Source organism: Zeugodacus cucurbitae, chromosome 2 (genome assembly GCF_028554725.1).
Source record: "Zeugodacus cucurbitae isolate PBARC_wt_2022May chromosome 2, idZeuCucr1.2, whole genome shotgun sequence".
Classification (NCBI taxonomy): domain Eukaryota; kingdom Metazoa; phylum Arthropoda; class Insecta; order Diptera; family Tephritidae; genus Zeugodacus; species Zeugodacus cucurbitae.
Window position 1 is genome coordinate 30,383,207 of NC_071667.1, and position 26,923 is coordinate 30,410,129.

The 26,923-nt window shown below is 31.3% G+C and overlaps 1 protein-coding gene across 3 annotated transcripts in view; it reads right to left on the reverse strand.

Moving 5' to 3' along the window:
- Positions 1–5,919: 5,919 nt before the first annotated feature.
- The window catches only part of LOC105217943 (homeobox protein prospero), a 98,591-nt gene continuing 77,587 nt past the window's right edge, over positions 5,920–26,923 (reverse strand). For all 3 annotated transcript variants that reach the window (XM_029043845.2, XM_054228626.1, XM_054228625.1), the window contains one exon: positions 5,920–26,840. In XM_029043845.2, the coding sequence (XP_028899678.2) occupies positions 26,661–26,840 (180 nt within the window). In that variant the 3' untranslated portion in view covers positions 5,920–26,660. The remainder of the gene's footprint in view (positions 26,841–26,923) is intronic.

A 26,923-nucleotide genomic window follows, 5' to 3' on the forward strand; every position in this document is an offset into this window, starting at 1 on the left:
TACTTGTTTTGCTACTATTTTGGTAACTAATGTGTTGGGTTAGTATTTAATCTTAACAAGTAAGGAAGGGCTAAGTTCGGGTGTAACCGAACATTTTATACTCTCGCAATTTATTTATTTAATTTTATTTATATTATATAATACACAATTTGACCCACATATTCGTCATATATATTGTATAAAGTCCATTGAAAGTTGGAAACCATAATATTAGGTTAGAAGCACCGACGTCCTCGTGTTCGACATATGGGGCCTTAAAAACCTATGGTCCGATTTCGGCGATTTTTAGAATGAGGCTGCCACACTATTAACATAGTATTTGTGCAAAGTTCTGCACCGATATCTTCACTAGTGCTTACTTTATATATTGTAAAGTAAACGATTCAGATTGTCTTCAAAGTTCTGGTATATAGGAAGTAGGCGTGGTTGTGAAGCGATTTGGCCTATTTTCACAGCATATCATTGGGATGTAAGGAAACTATTACAAACCAAGTTTCATTGAAATCGGTCCAGTAGTTCCTGAGATATGGTTTTTGACCCATAAGTGGGCGATGCCACGCCCATTTTCCATTTTGTAAAAAATTCGTTAGTGAGTTAACCCACTTTTAGTAATTTTCAACCTAACTTTTGTATGGGAGGTGGGTGTGGTTATGATCCGATTTTTTTCGTTTTTGGACTGTATTAGGAAGTGGCTAAAAAAACGACTGCAGAAAGTTTGGTTTATATATCTCTATTGGTTTGCGAGATATGTACAAAAAACTTAGTAGGGGGCGGGGCCACGCCCACTTACCCAAAAAAATTACATCCAAATATGCCCCTTCATAGTGCGATCCTTCATACCAAATTTTATTTCCATAGCTTTATTTATGACTTAGTTATGGCACTTTATGTGTTTTCGGTTTTCGCCATTTTGTGGGCGTGGCAGTGGTCCGATTTTGCTCATTTTCGAAAGCAACCTTCCTATGGTGCCAAGAAATAAGTGTGCCAAGTTTCATCAAGATATCTTAATTTTTACTCAAGTTACAGCTTGCACAGACGGACGGACGGACGGACGGACAGACAGACATTCGGATTTGAACTCCACTCTTCACCCTGATCACTTTGGTATATATAACCCTATATCTAACTCGTTTAGTTTTGGGTGTTACAAACAACCGTTATGTGAACAAAACTATAATACTCTCTTTAGCAACATTTGTTGCGAGAGTATAAAAAAAATTGAGTAGCCTGATAAAAAACTCTTAAATAAATATTACATAAAGCAATCTTTTCATTATTATTGGGGGTACATATTTTATATTATTTCGCATCTTTATTCAATTTTAATTTTTAAGTACAAGGGTATAATGCATATACCTCTATAAAAAATACCTCTAATAATCTATCTCAACGAGTCTAATGCACGTCAGTTGCCTATAATAAGGACGAGGATGAAAATTCGATATTCGTATGTGAAGAATAGCGGAGTTACTCTCAAGTCCATAAATAATAATTCCTTTCCTTACGGAGATACACATATTTCTTCTTCTTGACTGGCGTAGGCACCGTTTACGCGGTTATAGCCTAGTTTACAACAGCGCGTCATTAATTCTTCATTTTGGCAATTTGGCGCCAATTGGTAATACTAAGTGGCAGGTCCTTCACCATCCGGTCCTTCCAACGGATTGGAGGCGTTCCTCTTCCTCGGCTTCCACCAGCGGGTACTGAATTGAACACTTTCAAAGCTGAAGCCCCTACGTCCATTCGAACAACATGACCTAGCCAGCGCAACCGCTGTCTTTTTATTCGCTGAACTATGTCAATGTCGTCGAATAACACATACATTCCTTCCTCTGCGGTATTCGCATGATGAGGGAATGGTGAGGGACTTGTAGAGTTTGGTTGTTGTTCGTCGATAGACTTACTTTTCCATTCCCTACTCAGTCCGGAGTTCAATTCCCTAGTCAGCCCGGATGACAATTGAAATTTTTCGAAGGATGTTGGTGCTACCAATTTGGGCTGACCTTCACAAAGTTAATATTTAAACAAGAAAAAACGTTAACTTCGGCTGTATCGAAGCTAATATACCCTTCACAGGTGCATTTCTAGTAACTATGTGTTTAAGCTAATCTAAAGACGTAAGAAAAAGTAAGTAAAAAAAAAAGAAAACATCTGAACAATTTTTTCGGAGATTAAATTATTTCTATGAGCAATAACTCACACCAAATTTCGTGAAGATATGTAGCAAAATGCGGAAGTTTTCCATACAAGCCATTGATTCCGAGCGTTCAGTTTGTATGGCTGCTATATGATATAGTGTTCCGATATCGGCAGTTCCGACAAATGAGCAGCTTCTTGAAGAGAAAATAACATCTGAAAAATTTCAAAACGATATCTTAACAAGTAAGGAAAGGCTAAGTTCGGGTGTAACCGAACATTTTATACTCTTGCAATTTATTGAAGAAATTTTATTAAGATAACGCACAAATTTACCCATAAATTCGGCATAAAGTTTAACAGAATAACGAAAATCGTCCTATATAGTGTATGAGGGCTGAGGTAATTCCTGAACCGATTTCATTCAATTTCACCAGCAAGGTACACTATATCCAATAATATACGCTCACTTAATTTTGCTAAGATATATCACATATTAACCAATACATATATGCGTAATAAAGCCCAACGAATTTTTGAAAAACCTTTAATTAGGTATATGGGAGCTAGGGGATGATATTTTTGCAAAACCTATAATTATGTATATGGGAGCTAAGAGATGTTGTGACCCGATTTTAATAATTTTTGGAACAGAGACACACTATTGGAAGAAAACAATTTCCTCTGAATTACATTAAATTAGTTGAGAGATTTACCCATATTTTCGGTTAAAATTTAACCTTAGGCGCTGAGTTCAACACGTTCGATATCTGGGGCCTTTCATTTTTTCACAAGTGATGCCACAGATCATATACTGTATTTGTGTAAAGTTTTATTTCGCTATCATCATTGGTTCCTAATGTATATGTTATAAAGTGAAGGATTCAGATGGAATTCAAAAGTGAGTTATAAAGAAAGTAGTCGTGGTTGTGAACCGATTTCATCCATTTTCCACACATGTCATCAGGGTGTCAATAAAATATTATATACCGAATTTCATTGAAATCTGTCGAGTAGTTCCTGAGATTGCTTTTTGACCCATAAGTGGGCGATACCACGCCCATTTCCCATTTTGTAAAAAGATCTGAGTGCAGCTTCCTTCTGCTATCATTTCTGTGAAATTTTGTGATTCTGACGTTTCTCGTTAGTGAGTTAACGCACTTTTAGTCATTTTCAACCTAACCTTTGTATGGGAGGTGGGCGTGGTTATTATCCGATTTCTTTCATTTTTGGACTGTATAAGGAAACGGCGAAAAGAAATGACTGCAGAAAGTTTGGTTTATATAGCTTTATTGGTTTGCAATATATATATAAAAAACCTATTTGGGGGCGGGGTCACGCCCACTTTTCCAAAAAAATTACATTCAAATATGCCCCTCCCTAATGCGATCCTATGTTCCAAATTTTATTTTCATAACTTTATTTATGGCTTAGTTATAGCTCTTTATGTGTTTTTGGTTATCGCCATTTTGTGGGCGTGGCAGTGGTCCGATTCCGCCCATTTTCGAACTTAACCTTCTTATGGTGCCAAGGAACACGTGTTCCAAGTTTCATTAAGATATCTCAATTTTTACTCAAGTTACAGCTTGCACGGACGGACAGACGGACAGACGGACGGACGGACGGATGGACAGACAGACATCCGGATTTGAACTTTACTCGTCACCCTGATCACTTTGGTATATATAACCCTATATCTAACTCGTTTAGTTTTAGGACTTACAAACAACCGTTAGGTGAACAAAACTATAATACTCTCTTTAGCAACTTTTGTTGCGAGAGTATAAAAACTGAAGGACTAGTTGGTATATATACAAACAGACAGACAGATGGACGGACAGACAGACAGACATGGCTAAATCGACTCAGTTCAACATACTGATCATTTATATATGTATATACTTTATAGGGCCTCCGACGCTTCCTTCTGGGTGTTACAAACTTCGTGACAAACTTAATATACCCTGTTCAGGGTATAATAAAACTAGGCTGAAAACAATATCATTTGGGAAGAGACACAGTGATTATTCAATCGGGTATCGGATAATTACCACGCCTGAGTCATCTTAGTGAAATACAGAGATCATATGATTTATTGTTGATAATAATGTACCCATGTGCTAAAAATTAATAGAATCAGACTCTATGTAGGTAGGAGACTACCTATTATTATTAAAAGAATTTTTGAGCTTCCAGTTGTAACATGTAGTAGTATGTCTGAAATCGGTCCACAAATTAAGGCACCGCCCATAAGCAATGATTTACAGTGGTGCCAAATATATGGATCAAATTGTGAGTTAACTTAATAAATGCGTGAAATACAAGTTCCCCAGTATAGAGTTTACCTTAATCTTGGTCAAGTTCCTTGTAGAAATATACAAGTAACAAATCCGGCATTTTTGCACCATACATACAAAAACAAGTAAGGAAGGGTAAGTAAGTTCTTGTGAAACCGATCATTTTGTATTAACCCGATTTTGCTCATTTTCGGCACAGAGACACTCTACTATATAAGGAAAGCATTTTCTTGATTTTCGTTAGAATATCTGAGAGATTATATACCTATATTTTCGGTAAGAATTTGACAGATGCACTTAGGTCCTCATGTTCGTTATCTGGGACCTTGACATCTTAAAGTCCGATTTCGGCGAAATTTAGATGGACGATGCCTTACTTTAAATTCAGTATTTGTGCAAAGTTCTATTTCATATCTTCACTAGTATTTAATTTATAGATTCGTAATGTAAACGATTAAAATCGAATTCAAAATTGTTGTATATAGGAAGAAGGCGTGTTTGCGAACTGATTTCGCCCATTTTTAAATCATATCATTGGGATGCCAACAGTAGTTTCTGACATATGGTTTTTGACCCATAAGTGGGTAGTGGTACACGCATCGTCCATTTTTTATACCAATCTACCGCACTACCTTCTATACCACCTTTGGCATGGAATTTAAGATTTCTGATGTGTTTCCTTATATAATTAAATATGTTTAGTAGTTTTTAACATAATCTTTGTATGGCAGGTCGGTTTGGTTATAATCCGAATCCATCCATTTACATGTTATTTAATGAGGTGCATAAAGGAAATGACTCCAGACCTCCAGATATAAACAAAAAACTTAATAGGGGACGAGGCCATGCCCAAATTCTCAAAAAGATTTCATTTCAAGTATACCCTTCCCTAGAGTGATCCTTTGTAATAAATTTCATATCTCTATTTATGGCTTAGTTATAGCTCTTTATATGTTTCCGTTTATCGCCATTTTTTGGGCGTGGTAGTGTTCCGATTTCCATTTACAATACCAACCTTCTTATAGTGCCAAGGCACATGCGTGCTAAGTTTTATCAAGATAATTTAGAAAATTTGACTTAAGTTAACGTTTGCACGGCCAGATTTCAACCACAGGATTTTAACTCTATGAATATGTTTGATTCGGAAAGGATTTAGAAAACAAAATGTGCTTTGCTCCATCTGTTGCCAATGCACATGACATCTATATAGATGGTGCTGTACTCGAGTTTCTCTTAAATGGGCAGGAGAACTACATACTTATAAGTTTTATTTTGAAAAGTTCCTTCGATGCCAATACAAAAACACTAACAGCGCTATCTGTTTTTTTACTATTTTTATACGATTTTAAAACTTTATTTCTCAAGATGAAAATAAACATTATAATTTTTTGTATTTTACTTTTTTTTGCAAATTTTACATAATTTCAATAAAATAATTTTTATTTATGATTAAAAATGTAATATAGTTGAATGTTGTATTCTTTTTGTTCTTATCTGCATTATTTTTCGCCATTTTTGGGTTCTGTTTTTTTGTTTTTGTTTTTTGTTTTTTGCTTTTGTTATTTTACTTATATTTTTGCTTTATTGTTTGAATCTAAAGTTGTCACTTTCCTTGGGTAAATACAACTTATGCATGTATGTATAATTTCTTTACATGTTTTTTTTTCTACATATTCCAAATATTCAATTTTGCTTACTTACAAACTTTTAAGCGATCAAGTTCTCGCTTACTCTATGTGTACAAATGTGTTATGCATGTGTGTTTCTGTGTCCACAATGAACATTACAATACAATGAAGATGCAAGATCGTGCATCCGAACTTAACTAAAACCAAACTAGTTCCATGATAACTGAGAATTACGCTCTTACTAAAACATTTGTAATTTGAAGTGCAAATTCAGTATAGTTATACTTAAGTAAAGTTTATGTAAAATTTCGTTAAAATATAAATTATTTTGGTGCAATTCGGAAAAAGTTTAACTCAATGTATTGATGAGAAAACTTAAGAAAAATATTTAATAAATACAATTATTGAAGCTTTTCACATTTTCGACTCCAATTGTGAATAGCTTGGTAAGAAAATATCCTGTTCAAGTTGTTGCACTTGAGTAAATGAACTAGCAGCGGCTAATTTCTGCTGGCACAACTCCTCTGCTAAATGTGTATTTTATTTATGTTTGTTTTTTTTTTTTTTTTTTGGCTTATAGCTCTTCGTGTTTGGCTTTGCTCATTAACGCATAAAGCGATTCATATACATATGTATACATATAAATGCTAATCCTAAATTTGTTTGTACTATCTCATGGAAATAATTCCGGTCTATTGCAGTTTAACTAAATAACGTTTTTATTTACTAATTGTCTTCTTGTTGTTGTTGTTGAAAAACATGAACATAAAGTTCTCAATTAATTATGGTATGAGCAATTCGAACTTAAATATACAATACTCTTTCAAATATACTTTGATGGTGATAATAAAATTGCATGATTTGTATTGTGGGAGAATGGTTTTCCATCAAATTGCTAAAGCATTACACTTGCGAGTACAATACCATATTATAGAAAGAGTGTGAAACGTGTTCACTACCAAAATAACATTAATAAAAATTCTCTTTTTAACAAAAGTAATATAGAAGATGAACAGTGTTTTAGCAGCTGTTTATTATATTAAATTTTGCTCATTTTCAGTCAATCAATTCTGTTGTAGTTTTAGATTTGAAACGATTTAATGTTCATGGAATTTTCGCAGCCGCTTAAGCCTCGAAACACATCAGACTCTGCTTTATGTTACTTTTCGGAGAAAATATTTTTGTTTAGTATTATAAAATGACCTTTGTTGTTTTATTATTGACAGGGCCTGGCATATGTAAGACAAGACAACACTTCTTAAGGTTCTTTACTAATTGCTTATAATTAAAGTAGTTAATTAGTTGCTTGATGTTTCTTTCTATCGATCCAAAATATGCTTGCTAGCACATTTTACAATGAATTAAATTTAGTTAACGCCCATTTTAATATGTTTTTCTTTAGTTTTTATTATTTTTCATTATGTTTTTATTTGCGGTGCTAATGAAAGCCCAAATGTGCTTTTGTGCATATACTTGTATGTATATACATATATTCCGCCAAGCTATACAGTTCTGTGCTGTAGTAGCTCTGCATTCTCAAATTTTGATTGATTTAACATCCGCATGTATGTATGTATATCCTACACTTGATTAATTTAGTCCTAACAGGTTCTCATATGCTTATACCTAGTGGATTTCTTTAAGTTGTTTAAATTAATTTATGTATACTCTATTCTGAATTATTTAGTATTTTCTTGTTCTTAATTTTTTGCTTGCCAAAAATTTTGAATTCTCAAAAAAGTGTAGTGAGTAACTAATGAGATTTCATTAGTTAGAGTTTACCACTACTAAATGATAGAATAACTAAATTTTGGGAACGGGGTCATATCTGAGTTCCATACGCTCATCCATCATACCTACTACGGTTTCGTTTTTTATATTTTTTTGTGTTTGAAATAAATGTAGTCGTTTGTGGTTAACAAAATATATACAAATTGCGCTCTAATTTGTAGAAGTGAAGATTTTGATTTTTGTTTTGGTCTATTTTGGGCCCGTTTTTGTTTTTTTGTTAATCATTCATTCATTTTCTACGATTCATTTCGTTTTTATTTTTTAATTTAATTTTTTAATTTTTCTAAAATTTTTCTGTTTTTTTTGTTTGTTATTTTTATTAAAAAATCAACGTTTTTTAAGTATTTGTTTTGAAGGCACTTTAGATCGGACGATTTGGCCCATGTGCGATTCGTTTATGTTTACATTTGCTGCTCATGGTAAAGTTGGATGTTTTTGTGGCTGTTGTGGTTGTTCAATGTTTGCTTAAAGTAATCATGAAAATCCTAAAGTGATTCCAAATGAATTTGCCAAAGGTATTGTCGAAACTTGTCTTACTATTCTAAAATTGTCCGCATTCTTCGAAAACTGCATTTTGAACAAAAAATCAGTTGCCGGTTAGTTTAAATTGGTTTGTGTCGCCTTCCATATCAATGCTATTGCCTCTTAACGTTGTTTATATCAATGTAGATCCAGTTATTGTTATTTGATTGACTTGAGAATCGTTCAATTCTACGAATTAGAGCGCAAAATGTTTTGTTGTTTATTATTATTATTTTTTTTTTTTTGTTTTCTAACGAGCTCCTCAAAGTAACTCTTTTTACAAAGCAGACACTTTTGCAATACATTTTTACTATCTAATGACAGAGTCGTCTTTTCTATAAACGAATTCGTTCGGGAACACTGTCGATCTGTCTGACACCTTTGAGAGTACTCGTCTGCAGTTAAAATAAAGTTGAAATTAATAGAAATTAATATATTTACGTAATGGAGTTACAATTCAAACGATCTGTTAACTCCTATTTGGTGTAGTGCTGTAAAAGATATAACTCAAGAAACATCCGCGGTAAAGACTTTAAATAACACAAAACCGGTGTGAAATAATTTGTAAATTACATTTTCAAACTGTGGATGAGGTACGGAGCCACAGCTACTTAGATATATGTAAGTATGTATATGCCATTGTCAAATATGCATATTATTTGGTATTGCTTCAATACATATGTACATATTCTGTGCAATAAATGTTATGCCGCTAGCACACGGGAAGAGCTGATGTGTTTCGGTTAGCAGTTTAGCGTTCGAACTTGATTAATATGGTACATATTCCGTCATGTTTAAATTAGACATAATTATATATGTATGTATTGCTGTATGAACAAATGTACATATGTAAATGTATGTGTTTGATTTGTAATTTCGTATGTATGCTTATGGAACGTGGTACAAGTTTACATATATACTTTTACTTACTTAATAATATACACATACGTATCTATGTATGTATGTATGTGTTCATATATGTGAGTGACATGCATATTTATAGTATGAATGTATGCATGTATGCATGTATGGATGTATGTATGTATATGTCGTCTCGTGTATATGTTAAAGTCTGTACGTTAAATGTAAGTTTGTTATACACAGTTATAGTTTATAAAGTCCTTGTTCTTGTTGTGACTTACATATTTGCATTGTTTGCACAAATGTATGCATGTATATTTTTCATAAAGCCAATAATATTTAATATTAAAACTAATTTTTGTCTTTACTGATTTATGGATGTGTTTTATATAATCTTTATAAGTTTTGTTTTTATATCGTATTGTGCTGCAGATATGCAACTATTATTGACCTTCTACGTTTCATCCAAGTAGAGAGGCTTATAAGTTTATGACCTATCCAGTTATACAATAATCATAAATGCTACATTCTGTGTTTACATACAGTTAAAAAGTAGGTTGAAGTAATTTGGGCTTAAAATTGAATTTTCCTTAATCGTATTTTCTTAGCTGTTTCTGTTTTTATCCTAACATAATGTGCACACATCCCTCGAATATTTTACTTTCATTGTTTTTGGTTTTGTTTAGCTTTCGTTTACCTCCCATCACTCTTCCAAGTGAATGAAGAATGCGTTAACTAAAGATCATTTAACACGATGTCACAACATATAGTATTTTTTATTTAATTACAATTAAACAAAATATTTTAAAGTAGATATATATATTTTTTTTGTTAATTAATTTTTCTTAATTTTTTTTCGCAGTGTTTTTTAATATTAGAATTTTGTTTGTCTTTTTGAATCGTTGAGCAATGTTTATATAAATTTTATTTTGCTTCTAAATTTATCAGTTTCTCTTTTGTTTCAATGTTTACTTACATATATGGTAATAACATAGAATACACCTTTCTAATTTTTGCTTTTTGCTTTTGTTATGTAGATGTCGTTGAAAAATCTGTGATCAAAATGAAAAGTTAGGAGTAATAATGAATAAATGAATGTCAAAAAGTTGTAACTCAGTGGAAATCAAACTATGTAATACACTTATAAATGCAAGCATATTGTTTACAATGCACTGTGCAATATTTTCATTTTTGAAATCTGCTTTAGTAGTGGAATTTATCTTCTCCGATTTTGATTTTGATTATGATTTTGAATTTTGTAAATAAATAAAACATCTTTCGTCGGCTAACCGGCGACTTTCCAGCCTCTGGTCTCAGATAAGTCTCCCAGGAAAAATTGGCTATCGCTTTCGCTTAGCTTGCGAGTTCCCCCGCTGGGCCTTTCAGTATTCAACGAAGAGGCTCAGTCGCCGGCAAAAGTTGTCGTTTATTTATTGCTTGGTTTGTTTGTTTTTTGTTTTTGATTTATTTCCATCATTTCTATTATATTTTTTGATAATTTTGCGATTACGGTAATTTTTGAATTTTGCTGAGATTTCGCTAATTTTGGCTGGCTTATTGTTGTTATTAATTGGTTTGGATTTTGTCGTTCACTTGGTTGTGCTTTTATTTTGGAATCGTTGCGATTACTAGTGATTTTGTTTGCTTACATGGGTATAACGGTTACCCTTATTGTTGTTGATTTTAGACTGCTATTTTTGTTTGTTGAGTTATATTGTTTAGTTGTTTTAATTCCAATTGTTGAAAATATAATTTAAGGCAGATATTTTGTTTTGATAATTTAGTTGCTATATTTGTTCGCAGAAATGGTAGTAATCTAGTTGAATGAGAAAAATGATTTGGAGAAATTTTTATGTGGTTTATCTAAACAATTGAGTCAATGCGAAAACGGTATAAAAACGCAAATTAGAATTGATTTTTAACATCGAAACTTTAATTTTTGTTCACCAGAGTACGTTAAATAAATTGAAATAAATTTCATTTCTTGAAATCACTTTTGTTCGCTTTGGGATTCAAAAAATGTTTTCTTTTAGATTGTTCACAATAATTTACACTTTTGTTATTCATTTAATTTATTTTGGGTTTTTTCGTTTTTATTTTAATTTTAGTGTTTATGTCGTTTATTTTTGTTTCTTAAAGATAAGGCGCGAAGGTGCTTAAAATAAGCTTGTACTTTTTTCGTGATATATTAAATTTTTTCCATAGTTCCTCATATTTGCCCATAAAATGCATCTCAACTTTTCCAGCGCTTTTCCACAAATTTTGTTTCTACGAAATTTTGACTTCCAAAATTTTGTAATTTTTTAAGTAATTTTTGAGTTTTGTTTTTGGCTTTGCTTTTAATTTTAATTTTAGCTTTTTTTGTTATAATTTTTGAATAGAGTTTTTGAATGTTTTTGTCCTTGACTTACACCGAGAGAGAATTATCCAAAGGTGGCCGAGAGGTTTCCTGAATTTATGTTCCAGAACTTTTTTTTGTATATTCATTTTTGATGCTACATTTTTTGTAAATCGAGTTCCAATTATACGCTCTTCCGCTAAGTTTGTCATGATAAAAGTACATTTAATAATTCATAACGTCATCGTAATGTGAAGTAAAGAAAGTCAACATTTTCTAGTAAAAATCTGTATTTTGCGTTTGATTTGTTGTGTCATCAACGGGATTCGAACAAAACTAAAGCTGGTAAATTAAGAAAAGATGAAGAATTCTGCCTGTAAATTATAATATTGCATATTTCATGTTTACTTCTGCACATTTTCACAGATTTTCTGTAAATTGTATTTAACGAGTACTAGCTGGAATTGCAGTGTATTATGTTCGGCTAACATGTTGAGCTGTAGTATATTAGATGTCGCGGCTGCACGTCAGAGGATGTTATGCAAATTTATATGTTTTTATATCAAATAGCATTTGCTCATTTTTGTTCCATCAAAATTTTGTAAATTTCTATTTGTCTTTTTTATTTTATTTTACGCTGTTTTTGTTTTTGTTTTTATTTTTTTCTCCAACATTCAAGTCCGAAAATGTACCTAAAGTGCCTAAATGTACGTCTAAATTGTCAATTTCCTTTAATTTGTTGTATACTCTCTATACGCATATAATATATAGGAACATTACCGAAAGTTCTCGTGTTTCTTACTAGTTTTACATCTTATACCTAAACATATTAATTTAAGTTAATTTAGGTTATAATTCATTTAAATTAGTACAACTACATTTAGTTTCATGTTTTTTTGTGCATACACCCTCTAACGACGCCCTTAAGCAGTAGATGTCGCGCTTTTCGACATCTGTTATGTATATCCGGTCGCTGGTAGATTTCCGTAATCTCTTACGTTTTCTTAATCATTTCAAATTTGTCACATTTTTGGTTTTTTGTTTTATATATTTGTTATTTATCGCTTTATCCGGGAATATTCGTCGCTTTTAAATGTCCGCATTTGTTACAAAGATTTGCCAAAGTTATGTCCAGGATTTAAATTTTTTATTATCAAAAGTACTCTATTATCACTCTTACCTATTAGTTCAGAAGCCACTTCTGCGTATTTATTTTTTATATTATTTTATTTGATTTTATTTTAAGTCCACGCAAGTTTATATTAATATTACTTATTTTATCATAAATTTCTCCTTCGTTTCTTGATCTATCTAATAAAACGAATTTATGCCAAAATCTTTATTTCAAGCCGAAACGTTTATCATCAAAACTTATACATTGTATACATACATATATATATATATGTACAATGCCTTCTAAATTGTGTTAATATTCATACGAAATTCATGAGGGAATTGAAAAGAAAAAATATGTAACAAAAACCGAAAAGCAAATAAATGTCTAAAAGAAAATAATATTACTTAGGTAAGTGTTAAAAATTTAAACATTTACATATTCAATACACACAATTCCAGTTTGACGAGAACCCAAAGGAAACCGTCGAAAGTTTAAAAGCATACTGAACGTACTTACATATGTATGTACCTCGGTAGCCACTTCATAAATAGAGTATCCGACTCAGCAGTGCAAGGATAGCTGATCCAACGACTACAGAATTGTCTTTAACATAGGTTAAGTGCATTAAATTTTAATTTAGGCCCTGCCAAACTGGAATTGCTTGGTGTTTAAACTTCATTTAGCCAAAATACGTAATTTCGTGCATTCTAGGTTATTTATTTGTGATTTTTATGTTTTTCAAATTCGTGTGCAAAGAGAATCAATCGTTCGCATATTTTATGAAACACTTCGATTTTTCAAATGAAATTACTATTAACTTCAATCGTTGTATAGTATGTGTATGTACTAATGTAAAAATGCTAGAGAAATGTCTTAACAGGAGTTATACAACAAGCTTGTGTTTTTTGTTTTTTTTTTTGTTTTTTGAATTCTGATACATACACAGAACGACATCCATATTTGATTTGAAGTCCATAAACTATGATATTTCGTGTTGGCGATTGCTAAATGGCGACACTTCTGTATTATACTGTTCACATATGTATGCCTGTTTTTATATAGTTCGTGAAGATATTCAAATGAAGACATATTTTTTTTTTATTACTTCGAAATGACGGCTTGACGCCAGCTTTATAAACGATCTGATTGAAAAATATTTTTCCAGAATTTCTAATGATTTTTTGCCTAAAATGTGTTCATAGGTTTCGCTCGAACATGCAAATAATAACTTTTGTTAAACTATTAGTTGTTTATATGTATTATGTGGGTGTGTTAGTGGCGTGACGAATCTTATTCGTTACGTGGTCTCATTAAGTTATTAATGCTGCATATATGATGATTTTTTTTTAGTAAATATATACGTTTTTATTGAGGGAAGGGCTCATATCGGATTTAGTAAATACTTGTTTTATCATATTTTGTTTTTTGTTTTATTTTTTTTTTTTGTTTTGTGTGTTTTGATATTATCGAGTAATTGGGTGTGCTGAACTTAATCCAATGTCATTGTGGTTCACTGTACTATTTGCTGTACGCTTCTCTTTGGGCAACCATTGTAGTATTTCTGTCCTGCTGGTTGGTTATATTTTGTGTATTGCATTGCCTTGCCAATGCGTTTAGATTATACATAAATGAATCTATTATTTTGATATCTGTTTTCTGTTTTCTGCTGTCTTATGTAATATGAGTTAAGGTAGGAATGAATTTATTTTTCATTTATTGCAAATTGAGAGAGAGAGAGAGTGTGTGCTGATTTGGAATATCGCTCGTGGCACATGCTTTTAAGCGACATAAAATTTTTTCATATTAAAGTGGATTTTGAAACACAAGTTCATATGCCATGTACTTGTAGAATTCTTGAAAATTATATCATAACATAATTTATTGAATTCTTATTTAATGCTGCCTGAAATGTTCCACAATTTTTTTGATAACGTTGAGTTTAAATTAACAACTTAACATTGGCAAATGATAACTTCTATAACATATTTGATAGTATCGAATTTTTGTGGTAATGCTAATTGGCATAGCTTTTAATTATTTCGCTTAAAAATGCATATTTCTCTCAACTCGTTTAATTTCGAATATCAACTACTGTTTATATGGCAAGCAATAATATTTTATGTATACTTACTTACTTTACCTACGTACCTATTAAGAATATTGTTATATATGGATGTGTTATTTGGTGTCTGTTAGTGTTCAAATGACTGACTGTATATTAGTGTTTCTTCACTTATTTGCATTAATAATTTTTTTTAGAAAATTCACTCCCTTTTGTGGAATTTGCACACAAACAGTTTCAAAGCTGCCAATGTTCAGTTGCATGCAGCATTTTTAGTTTTTCTATTTTGTTTTTGTTTTCGGTTTTTTTATGTATTTTGTTAATTAAGTTCTTGTATCATTAGCTTGTCTTATGTTGTTAATTTCTTTAACTACACATTAACCTTATAAAATGCTTATTTCATAATAATATTCTTTGTAGAAATATTTCGGCACTATTGTTGGAAATAATAAATTGTTTATTTTGTTTTTTAAAAACTTCTTTCATTTCAAACAAAAGTTGTTAAGGGCCAATGTGTTTGTTGTTGGAACTGAATACATATAAACTCATATAATATAATGTAAATGTGATTATATGACTCCTAATTTTTGATTTTCGTTGATTTACTGTTGGTTTGTTTTTTCCTCTTCCTACAGCGCTTGTCGAAAGTGCTGGTGGTGCCATCTGAATTAGTGAAAGCTCAGAAAAGCTGTGGAAGTTCAGTGAATTTTTTTTGCATTTGAAGTGTAAACTTGTCTCACATGCACCTTCACGTAAACGTGAAACCACAGCACTTAATTTCCCCACATGTGTTGAAACCCATTTCAATATTAACAAAACTTTTGGGTTCGGTTTGCTTTTTTGAAATTAAGAAAAAACAATTGCATTGACATTTCGAACATAAAATTTTGTTATTGTATTAATACAACTTAAGCATATTTGAAAGCAATATGATTGTTGTAACTTCGATTGTTTAGCTTGCCGAGGCCACACTCAACAAGTGGGTGCTACACAGCCAGCTTCAATCACCTTGGTTCCCTTATGGCAATGGCACGTCTTCGATTCACCTAGCGAACGCAGCACAATTGCACCTTCGTTAAATGACTCTCAGATGTGCCATATACCGTTAGCTATTGTAAAATGAATTGGTAATTGATCGGCGCTCAGCCGTTCCCAAGCACTGTTGCGCCTTTGGATAGGCTATGAAGGAGCGCCTACTCTTTGATATGCTATTGTAAAATATAAGCAAAACGTTTGCAATTGGCTCACTTATGTGTTAATATTGACTTAGTTTATATGTATGTATGTACGCATATAAATTGCTGTTCATATATTTTTTATTGAAATGCTATAGATTTTGATTTTGCTGTTGGCTGTTTTAGAATGAACATCTTCTTTTCACTTACAATTTCAATATTTCAATATTTCAATATACATTTGTTTGTACGTAGAAGTGTACACTGTGTGTTACGCTAATTTATTTATTATTTATTACTTTTCATACTGTTTTCTTCTTTAGTATGTTGCTTTATTTTTTACTGTTTTGTTTTTATACATAAACTATTAAAATATCTGATCACATTTGTTTGCAGTCTCTGTATATAATATATGTAGATAATGTGTTTTTATGCACTCATTTTACACAATTTATTAAGTTACGTCTTAAGAATTGTGTTATACTTTTGGCATGATTACTTCTATTATCATTTAATTGAAAAACCAATTTTTTCAATAGAAAACATACTTATCGATCTCTTCAAATTGTCGGTTATCGATTTTCTAGATCTCAAACTTTCTTTTTACACGAAATTTCGGCGTACATTTTGTTGTTGCAGCTTATTGCGCTATTGCGTTTTTCGTTTGCTACTGAAGATTTAACCAATCATATTTGGCAAATCCTGTTTTCTTGGACTTTCAAATTTTACTCTCGTGCTGACAATTTTTTGTAACGCCCACTAGGTGTATGTGTATGCGATAGCAACTGAACTGAAAATGCTTCTGTATTGAAAACTTCACTGGGCTATTGTTGTGTTTATATATATTTCTATTATATCACTTCTTTTTTTTTACTTTTTACTATAAATACATTGTGATTGTACTATTGCGGTATTTGTTTTTGTTGCGTATGGCGTCTGTCAAGCATCGGTTGAGTGCTTGTGCTTCTTCGTATGTATATTCTAAGGGGGCATATGCACCTACAGACTTGTTGGCCAAGCGCTTTGGCACTTTGTAAAGACAGCAAAAGATTCGCGTGGAAAAAAATTTATTATTGCCAATTTATTTGGTTTATGTAGTTTGTACCTGTCGTAGTGCACTCAGACACTCGGCGGTTTATTTGAGTTGTCTGATGTGCACCTGCTTATAAAAATTATATCTAAGTCACTGGGCTATTGCATTGCTTAATTTACGTATTATTATTATTCTCATCAGTTTATTGCTATTTCATTTGTTTGTGCAAACCAAAAAATTGTTGCAACTTTGCTGTTTACTCCATGCCAGCGGTATGACCAATAAGTCATTGTATTTCTTCCCACCCCATCAGACTGCCATAGCATTGAATCAAAACATTTATATCTGTATATATGTATGTAAGTAAGTTAAGTAGTTATTGCAAAAAAAATAACCGAAAACTAAATATTCGTTCAAAATGTTTGCAGCGTTGTCGTTGTATTAAAATTCTTTGACAACTTTATTAACGGAAATCATATTGGTTTGTTGCTTTAATCATCCCAAGACACTAACGGTGAGTAGATACGAAAAAATTGCCAGTTTTTGTCACGCAACTGCTTGTGGTACACATGTTTTCCAATTATTGATCAATTGTGAAATTGCTTCAAATAAAATCGAATATGCTAAAATATACTAAATTAACAGCGTTTTTATCACTTATTTTATGCTGATGTTTGAAGTTGGTCTTCTTGTAGTTAATGCTTTGTTTTTATAGAATTTTATGTAATTCATGCTGTTATTCATGTAGCACACGACGCGGAAACTGAACGGCGAGCGGCAATAGACCATGTTTGCTGTTATTATGCTAAACTCTTTTAATTTTTTTAATATTTTTTTTCTAGTATTTTCTGCATTTCATTTGCAAGCCATTCAGTTTTCGTCGTCGCAGCATTTTTCTTGCAGTTTCTTATGCTCTTTCAAAGAGCGAAAATCAAATGAGAATAAATTGGTTGTTGTGTTAAAAAACTAAAAAAATTAATTCGAAAATAAAAGTCTTCGTTTTTTAGTGTTGCATGCATATATTATGATATTTATCAGTTATTGTTTTGTATTAAGTTATTCATGGCTAACTCTCTGCAATCACATCGTAACTTCAATTCCCCTCTCATGGGAATTGGACATTCATAAATTCTTTCTATTTCGTATTTCTTTACTGTATTTCAATGCTATTTGTTCGTTTAGTATAAAAATATAAATTGCTTTATAAAACTTTATGTTGGTATTTTTAAAATTGTACTATAAATTATTCCGGTTTTGAAATGCCGTCAATGGCGTTCAAGGAAAAGCCCCCAACAGTCCCACTGTACGACATTCTTCACTATTGCAACTAAAATGGCACAGTATTCCCATGTCCTCGGATCCAAGATCCAAGTCCACAGTTCGTTTGTTTAAGTCTATTAATATTTCTTTTAATTTTTTATTTTCTGTTTTGTTTTGTTTTTTTTTTTTTTTTTTTGTATATGAAATCTTTACTATTTAATATACTTTTTTCTATGTTGATCTTTAACCACATCTATTACAATACACGAAATCAGGATGGAGTAACATTGAAATTAAGAGCTTGATATGATACGCACATGGCCGGAGAACCTTCGGTTCGGCGGAGTTGTGCTTTGTTTAAGTTCCAATTGGTTACTTCGTATTGTCATCAACTTGTTTTGAGTTGTTATATTAAATTATATATTATAGGATTTCAATATGGAGTTTTGTTTCTAAGTTGCATAAACATTGTTTTTATGTTTGTAAATATGTATGTTAAACATCTTGTTGAGAAAATTAAAAATATCACATTCGAGTTGTGAATGTTCCCCTGGGCTATTGTTGTTGTCTTAAACTAAATTCAGAAAATTATTATTTTTGTATGTTTTTTATTTTCTGCAACTGTTGAGCGGTTGCAAATATTGTTTTACGCTTTTAACTTGAAATTCAACGACTTAAGTGTAGCAGTTCTTTTCAATATTTTCAATGTTTTCATTTTTCTGTTGTTGTCGTAACTACTAGTTGTCTTGTTTTACTTGTGTCATTTGCCGTGGTTTTGCTATTTTTTTAGTGCCTTTATGCAACTTTGTTTTTTCATTTCGTGTTTTATGAATATATATCAGTTGAATTTCGAATTTGTTTGACAGCCGAAATATTATGCTCCACAATTTAAATGGCGCTAGTGCAGACAGCTTGGATCGCTTAAGATCAGTATATATATTCATAATATTCAAATCATCTTACAAAAATTATTTAAATAAAGCCAATTATATTTCATATTAAAATTTTTGATTAAAGGAAATATACACAATAATTTGGTTAATAATTTTAACGCAATGAATGAAAATAATTTTGAGAAACAATGCAGACATTAGTAGAAAAACTCTGTAGCAGAGAAAGCGAAAGCTGGACGCATTGAAATGAGGCCCTATGTTCCACCTAGGAATTACGGGAAAAAATATATATGTACATATATAATGAAAAGTAAAGTTGAAGGTATCCAAGACACAGCTGTCACATAGCGCCTTTCTAATTTTGTTAATTTATGATTTGTTATGTTTTACTATATATTATTAATTTGTATCTGTTGAAATGAAAATTTTTGTTGAATAAATGAAACTCAAGTTGAAAAAAGGATGCGTAATGTTGGACCAGTGCAACGCACAGTCAAAAAGTAAAATTTGTATACATACATTTTTCTCAAAACTTATTCTGGTTGAGCACGCAGTGTGGTATGCCTGTGCACACTGCGTCTCTCTATTGCGTATTGAACAGAAGATTAACCCCTTACGTGGGTCCAATGGATTTCTTTTCAAATGTGTTTCTGTTTTGTTGTTATTTTTTGTTACTTTGTTCCAAGAATATTTAGTTTTTTTTACTCTTGCCAAATAAGTGATAAAAATTCCACACGCTTTATCATTTAAATTTCGTTTGACTTGTCCGCTTTGCAAAAGTGTGTGTGTGGTTTCGCCAAAGTTGTACAATTTCGAATCGAATCGCGTTTGCTACTAAAAAAACGCAATTCTTTATGTTTCTTATTTTATGCTTTTTATAACGAGACTCTTTCTTTGTGTACGAGCATTAGTTCGTAAGTTTTTCATTAATTCTTTTTGGTTTTGAATTTGTTTGTTTCTTTTTTTACTTCTTTAATTATCGCTTCATGTGATCAGACTTTTTCTAACTCAGGATGTTGAATGTGAAATGAAATGTTAAAAGTAAACTTATGAATTTCATGCATCCATTTGTTGTAAACTCTTATGTGTGTATTTATTTTCGCTTAGCATTTTTGTAATCGAAACTGTTTGTGTTGCCAAAATTGGAGAACCGTTAGCTTTTGTTTTGGCCTCATCTAACTGACAGTTCTCAATTACATGATATATATGCACTGTTTGTAGTTTTCCAAAATTGGTTGAAACAACTTTGAAACTGTTTGTGTTGCACAATGAACGCCGTTAACGGAGTATTTTTCCTTTATGTTTCTCTGCTTTCAGTTGAGTGTTTATAATTTGCTTATCATTTTAATTTACTAATTACTAAATTTACGGTATTAAATGGTTAATTATTTTGTAATTATTTTGAGTGGAACATTGCGGGATATTGTGTGGGATTTTAAAGGAGCTCATGGATGGATGTAGGGTGATTTCACTTTATATAAAAATGTGGCTAATACAGTACCGCATTGTTCGTTTGACTACTCTGTCATCGCTTTTAGTTAAAAGAGTTTTCATACTAGGTCTTTTATGCCGTTATTATCTCCCGATTATTCAGCTTGCTTATATGTTTTTAATTTTTTTTTTTTAATTTTTTGTCTATTACTTTTTATGTACAAAGTATCCAATTATGTATTGCATATATGTATATTAAATATTGTAGTTGTGAGTGTATGTACGATTATGTATATTGAATGCTATGTTTGCAGATAATGGTTGCTCTCCGATTTTGGGGGTTTCGGATATTACCTTGTCTTTGTTAATTGTTTGTAAGTTTCGTAATTATTGTAGTTTTAGTTTTCCTGGTGTTAGGCCCTTGCTGGTTTTGTTGTTTATGACGACCGCATCGGTTATTTATTCGTAATTCTTAGGTTTGATTTAGTTTGTAACCAGTTGGCATTTTTTCGTGTTGGTTGATGTTGAACACTTTTTCGTACCTTTTGTGGGAACTTAATAGTGCTCCTCATACCGGATACTGCGCTCATGCTGATGTCTGGTTACAAACGGGGTTACTGTACACTCCGGTTAAAATTTTTAGTTTACTTATTTTTGTTTTGTTTTGTTGCCCAAAGAATTAAATTTTCGAAATTTTGCGTTCAAATAAATGTATATGAATGCAGTCCGTGTATTGAAATATTTGTGTTTGATTAGAATACAATATTAATGAATATTCCGCTTTTAAAGTGTAAACTGCATTGCTATAAATATGAAATGTTAAAGTGTGTTATTGAATTTCAATATAGACCGCCATTAATTAATGAATTGTAGTTTTGAATTGGATGCAAAACTTCTTTTGCCAAAACATTCCAAACTAAACTAAACTTAGAAATGAATCGAGCCAAATATATATATTTTTCTATAAAATATTATTTTGCAATAAGTTAAATGTTTTGTAAACAGTGACGCTTCTAGAGTTGCTTTCAAATTATTTAAAATAGTTATGGGCTATTGTATTGACATGTTTATATGTATCCGCATCCACTAAAGCCGTTTAATGTTAAAGTTGTCACAATCTGTAGATCCCTTTAGGATCTCCTGAGAATTACGACAAATCGAATTCAGCTTCTATGGTTTCCCGACAATAAGTTAAATGCTCATTTATTTTTAATCCTAAAAGTCTTATATGGAAAACAAAAAGAATTTCGAAGTTTTACCCGAAGAATTCCAAAATGTTTTGCTTGCTTCTAAATATGACTATGGGAACTCTATCGCTTGACCGTTTGGCTTACCAAAAATAATATTAAATCTTAATTAATATTTGTAGAACATATTTGGAAACATTCGAAAAACACTATAAATTATTCGTTTTCGGCTCAATTCGTCAATTGAAAAAATAAATAAATATAATAAATTTTTAGTTTTTGCGGTATCAAGATGTGTTGGCCAATTATCGATCATACTTCATGCTTTACGTTAAACAATATTTGTAAATTTTCGAAGAGTAGTTGCTGCGGCTACACTAAAAATCCCATCTTCTTAGCCTTTAACCACAATAATTTTTGTTTTCCAATTTAATAATCACTTAACCTTGGACTGCAAGCCGCATAAGGTGGTCAAATTCAAGAATACGGTATTCTGTATGACAATGTTAAACCAATCCAGCTACAGTTATCGCCAAATATACCATAAAATAATTCGTTCGTGTACTTTGTGTGTTGGTTTACTTGGAAAAATAATTTCGAAACATAATTTAAGAACCAAAGAAAATAGCCAAATTTTGTTGTTCATGTATTTTTGTATTTATTGTTGTATTGTTTTTGTTTCTCTTTTCATTTAGTTCTTTTGTTGTTTGTATTTATTTTAAACTTATGTAGTAATCGTAATTTAATTAAGTAACTTAAAATGTTAGGTAAACTATATATGTATGTTTTATTTTTTGGTATAAATATGTAATATAATGTTTTGTGTGAGTGTGTGTGCATATAATTATTTTATTGTAATAAAATTATGTAAGCATGTTTGTATTGTTGTAGTAATGATTGTAGCTCACTTATACTGAGAGTCGCTTAGGCTTCAAACTCAACGTATATTGTACTTATTGTAACATTATTTGTTTGTATGTATGTATGCGCGTACTTGCATTTGTACTGTACTGCTATTAGGTTGCGGTTTATTTAATGCATTAACTTTGCACACTGACAGCACTCTAAAATATTTTCTTAGTCTCCTCTGCCAGTAATACAAACAAAATTTATGGTCTTTAACTTGCATACATACATTTTTTGAAAATCTATGTATTGATTTTTCTTTCTAAATACTAATGTTTACATATATATTTCTTAAAAAAAATTTAAATCAATTCAACAACTTAAAGTTTAGCGAGAAATAAATTAACTAAAGTATTAAATAAACTTGAGTAAATACATACGTTTATTCTAATGCATTCTCATTTGCAGTAATTTTGAATTTAGGAATTTTCGATTTTTGTCAAATTTTCAAATAATATCGTATATAAATTTTGCCTAAAGTTTCATCCAAACATTTCATGTGTTATAATTTAGTTTCTTTCTTTTGTCTCCTTGACGTTTATTGTTAAAATGCCTTAAAATTTCCTAAAAGTTTTTCTTATTATTTTTCTTTAACATAGTGTTTTCCAAATTTCAATTAACTATTTTTTACAAAAGAATTTTGTATAAACGCCCGGGAGTTGTAATTCCAAATAACTCCGGCAGGCGCCTATATTGGTTTGTTCCGAAATCATAATGAGTTCTCCTCGAATTTTTATCACAAAATCAGTTACATTTGTAGTTTTTTTTCGTTTATAATTAAGTTTTAAGCCAAAGAAACATATTTCAGTTTATATTTATGTCATAAATTTAGTAAAGGCATTAACAATTAACGATTGAGATACGAAATTTGTCACTGCAGCTGCATAAAACAATACAAAAATAACTATTTTTTTGTATTAAATCACTTAAACCAACTTAGCATACAAATAAATGATAAGTCAAAAACGTTCTACATTTAATTATAATTAATTTCTGAGTTTAAATTTTCAAACAGTGTTGCTGTTGCTCTCCGCTTTGTCGTTTAAATATTTTTACAACAACATGTAAAAATTTCAAGCACTTTCAGGACATACAACAAGGAAACTTACCGCGTGCTAACAAATTTTATATGCTTTTTCTTTGTTTCGCAAATCTGACCAATTACCAATTACAAAAAACATTTTTTTTTCCACCCACTTCGTTGAATTGTTGTTGTGAAGTGCTTGAACTCCATTTATTGGCTGTATATACATATTAGTGCGATCCGACGATTTTATAATACCAATGCTTATGTACACAAAACTGAAACAACTTATTGCGAAACAAAAATATGAAAAAGGATGGAATTGTAAAATGTTTATGAATGTAAGGAAATAATGATATTAATTAATTGTAAAGAACTTCCAACTATATGAAAACATCGATGTTAACAGACAGCTCCTAGAACCCAGATAGAAACTATTTTATACTTTGTCTAACACGAAATCAGTGCTTTATGTCAGTAAACTGTATTACAGTCGGTGATAGATGTGCTTTTCTAAAGAAGTGCGAATTTGAAAAATATATTGTAAATATTATTTTTTGATTGAACTTCTCCTTCTTTTGAAGTTAAGCCTCTTGTGAAGGAAGTATAGTTCGGTATGTTAGAGAAAGGTATGATACAAATCCAACTGAAAGTCTATTGTTGTCTGCCAAGTGGAAACCGCTGTTGAAACACAATTTAGCGTTCAAAATCTTTGAACAATTGAATTTTGCTAAAAAATTCATAGTGAAAGCCAACATCTATATAATGCTAGAACGCTCCCCCCGCTATCTATTAATATTTTGTTTGAAATTGCGCAAAAAAATAAAAAAATAAATAAATAAAATTCGAAATAACTAGAAAACGCATCAAATCAATTTATGTTACATATATTTGGTTTAATCGAATAAATAATATATTATACAATATAATGGTTGCTAAATTAAAGGCAAATCTTTGAAAACTTAATAATTAAGCAACGCTATAACTAGATGCATATATACAGCTTAAACATTTTAAAATGATAAAAAAGTGCTTTCAACTTAAACTTAATTACTTCATATTAACTAGTTTAAAATTAAGAAAAGACTAGTGTAAACGTGTACAATGTGTTGCCCTACTATGTATGTATAAATACTTAAAATGTGGTAATTGTGAGTTCAGGTGTCAATATTGGTGCAAAGTAGAAGATAATAAAAAGAAAACAACACAACTCTGGAAAAAATACCGTAAGGCCTTTTTTATAGAAAATGATTTCATCGACAATGACATATTAAATGGTAGTAGAAACTACTACTACGAAAGTAGCATTTGATAAGTAGAATATTTTTTACAAGAAAGGCCTTTACTTTCACTGTGAATATTGTAAAAACGTCGGCGTCAATTCACACTAACATAACGTATATATGCAAGCCAACATTACAGCGAGTAAGCAGCGACGTTGTAGGCAGCCATTTTGGGCGTTCATTCAATGAAAATGTATGTGTAAGTGTAATCGATAACCGGAAATGAACATAGTCACAATTAGCGCGGTGTTTGCTCGTGAATTGTGATTAGGTACATTTCCGGCTATTTTTTGAGCTACTCGTGTCGTAACGGTGGGCAAATAACACCAATAAATGTCACTTCTCCGTATTATAATGCCAGTGTTTAGACATGTAATACATATATATATTTAACATATATATATATGTGTTTAATATATACCGATTGTGAGTACGTAGGTGTGTGCAAACAAAACTTAATCTCAATATATGTATATTGTTAAGATGGGTTTAAATTTCTGAATAACACATTAAGTTATGATCGGAATTTAACGCTTGTCTCTTTCTAGCAGTTGCAGTTTACACTATACTGGTTATAGCTGGTGTAAATAAGTATTGTATATATGTATATGTGTGCGTTTTTTGTTTGGATTTTTGTGGTGTCTCTTTGAGAATGAACTTAGTGGTTCTCAATACCCGATTTACGTCACATAAGGCAATTGTTTATGTATGAATATATGAATGTTAATAGGTTTGTGCAAGTGTAGTATGTAATGCATATGTATATACACGTATGTATTGGGAGTTGTGTGTATTCGTATGTTGCTAAAGCTGTGGTGCCATTCTTCAAAGTGAAGAATGTGAATGAATGCATCGTTAATGAATTGTGTTTTTCTTCATATTTGTTAATAAAATAAAGCTGAAATTTTCTGGTTGCTCATCATGCCGAAGTGATTTGCAAAATACCCAACAATCGTTAACAATTAGGACCTTTCGTTTGCTTTTATGCGTCTTTTACTTTGTCTATTTTACTTTTGTGAACGCAATTCGCGTTGCGAGAATGTATTCGAGTGTTGTGAAAATAATAAATATTTGCGAAGTTTAGTTTAGGATTTGCTTGCAGCATCTTGTTAAATTACCTTCATCGTTTTGTCGAAATCTTTTAATATATTCGTCGGAATTTGTTCGTTCGAAATTTCATTATAACCTGGTTTGGCCACACCCTTCGCAATCGCATTTTTTTGCGTTTATTGCTTAGAAAGATGGCTACGCCTTTAACGTCATTACATGAATATAACATATATTTTTCGTATTCCTTAAAAGCCTAAATGCAATCGTTTGATGTCAATTGTAATGTCGTTTCTGAATTGCCGTCATGTTTGTCAATTTCGCGCAATGATTTTCGTATATCCATATAAACAAATATTTATAATTAGGGGTATGGAAATCAAAACTATTAGGTTCAACTTAATTTATACTCGTCAAATTTTGTTGGTATGCTGTGCCTGCAGCGACGCTGGCTAAATTTGCTACTGCATTAGTTGGCGTAATTGTAGCTGTAACTGCGTTTGCTGCGAACGTTGTCATTGGTTCGGTTGTTGAGTGCACAGTTGCTGCAGCTGTTGTGCCTGTTGTTGTGATTCCTGTCGTTAAAACTTTCGAAGATTTATTTGATTTGGATTTGCGTTTCAAATTTGTGCGAAGCATGTGAATAACGCGATTGCGTTCACTTTCCTCTTATTCCAATTGTTCCAAAAAGTTGGGCGATTTGAAATACTCGGGCACTGCATCGTCCATACGAGATATGACTTTATAGATTGCCTTCTTCCACGATTGTTCGGTGTCTTTGCCACCTTGGATGGCGCGAAAGAATTCGCGCAGCGTTTGTTCTATCACAAAGCGGAAATTTTGCGGTACCTTTACAAAGAAACAACAACAGAAATATTATTATTACATTTCAAAGACTTGTATTATTTTTGTGATATTTGCGTAATGTCTAC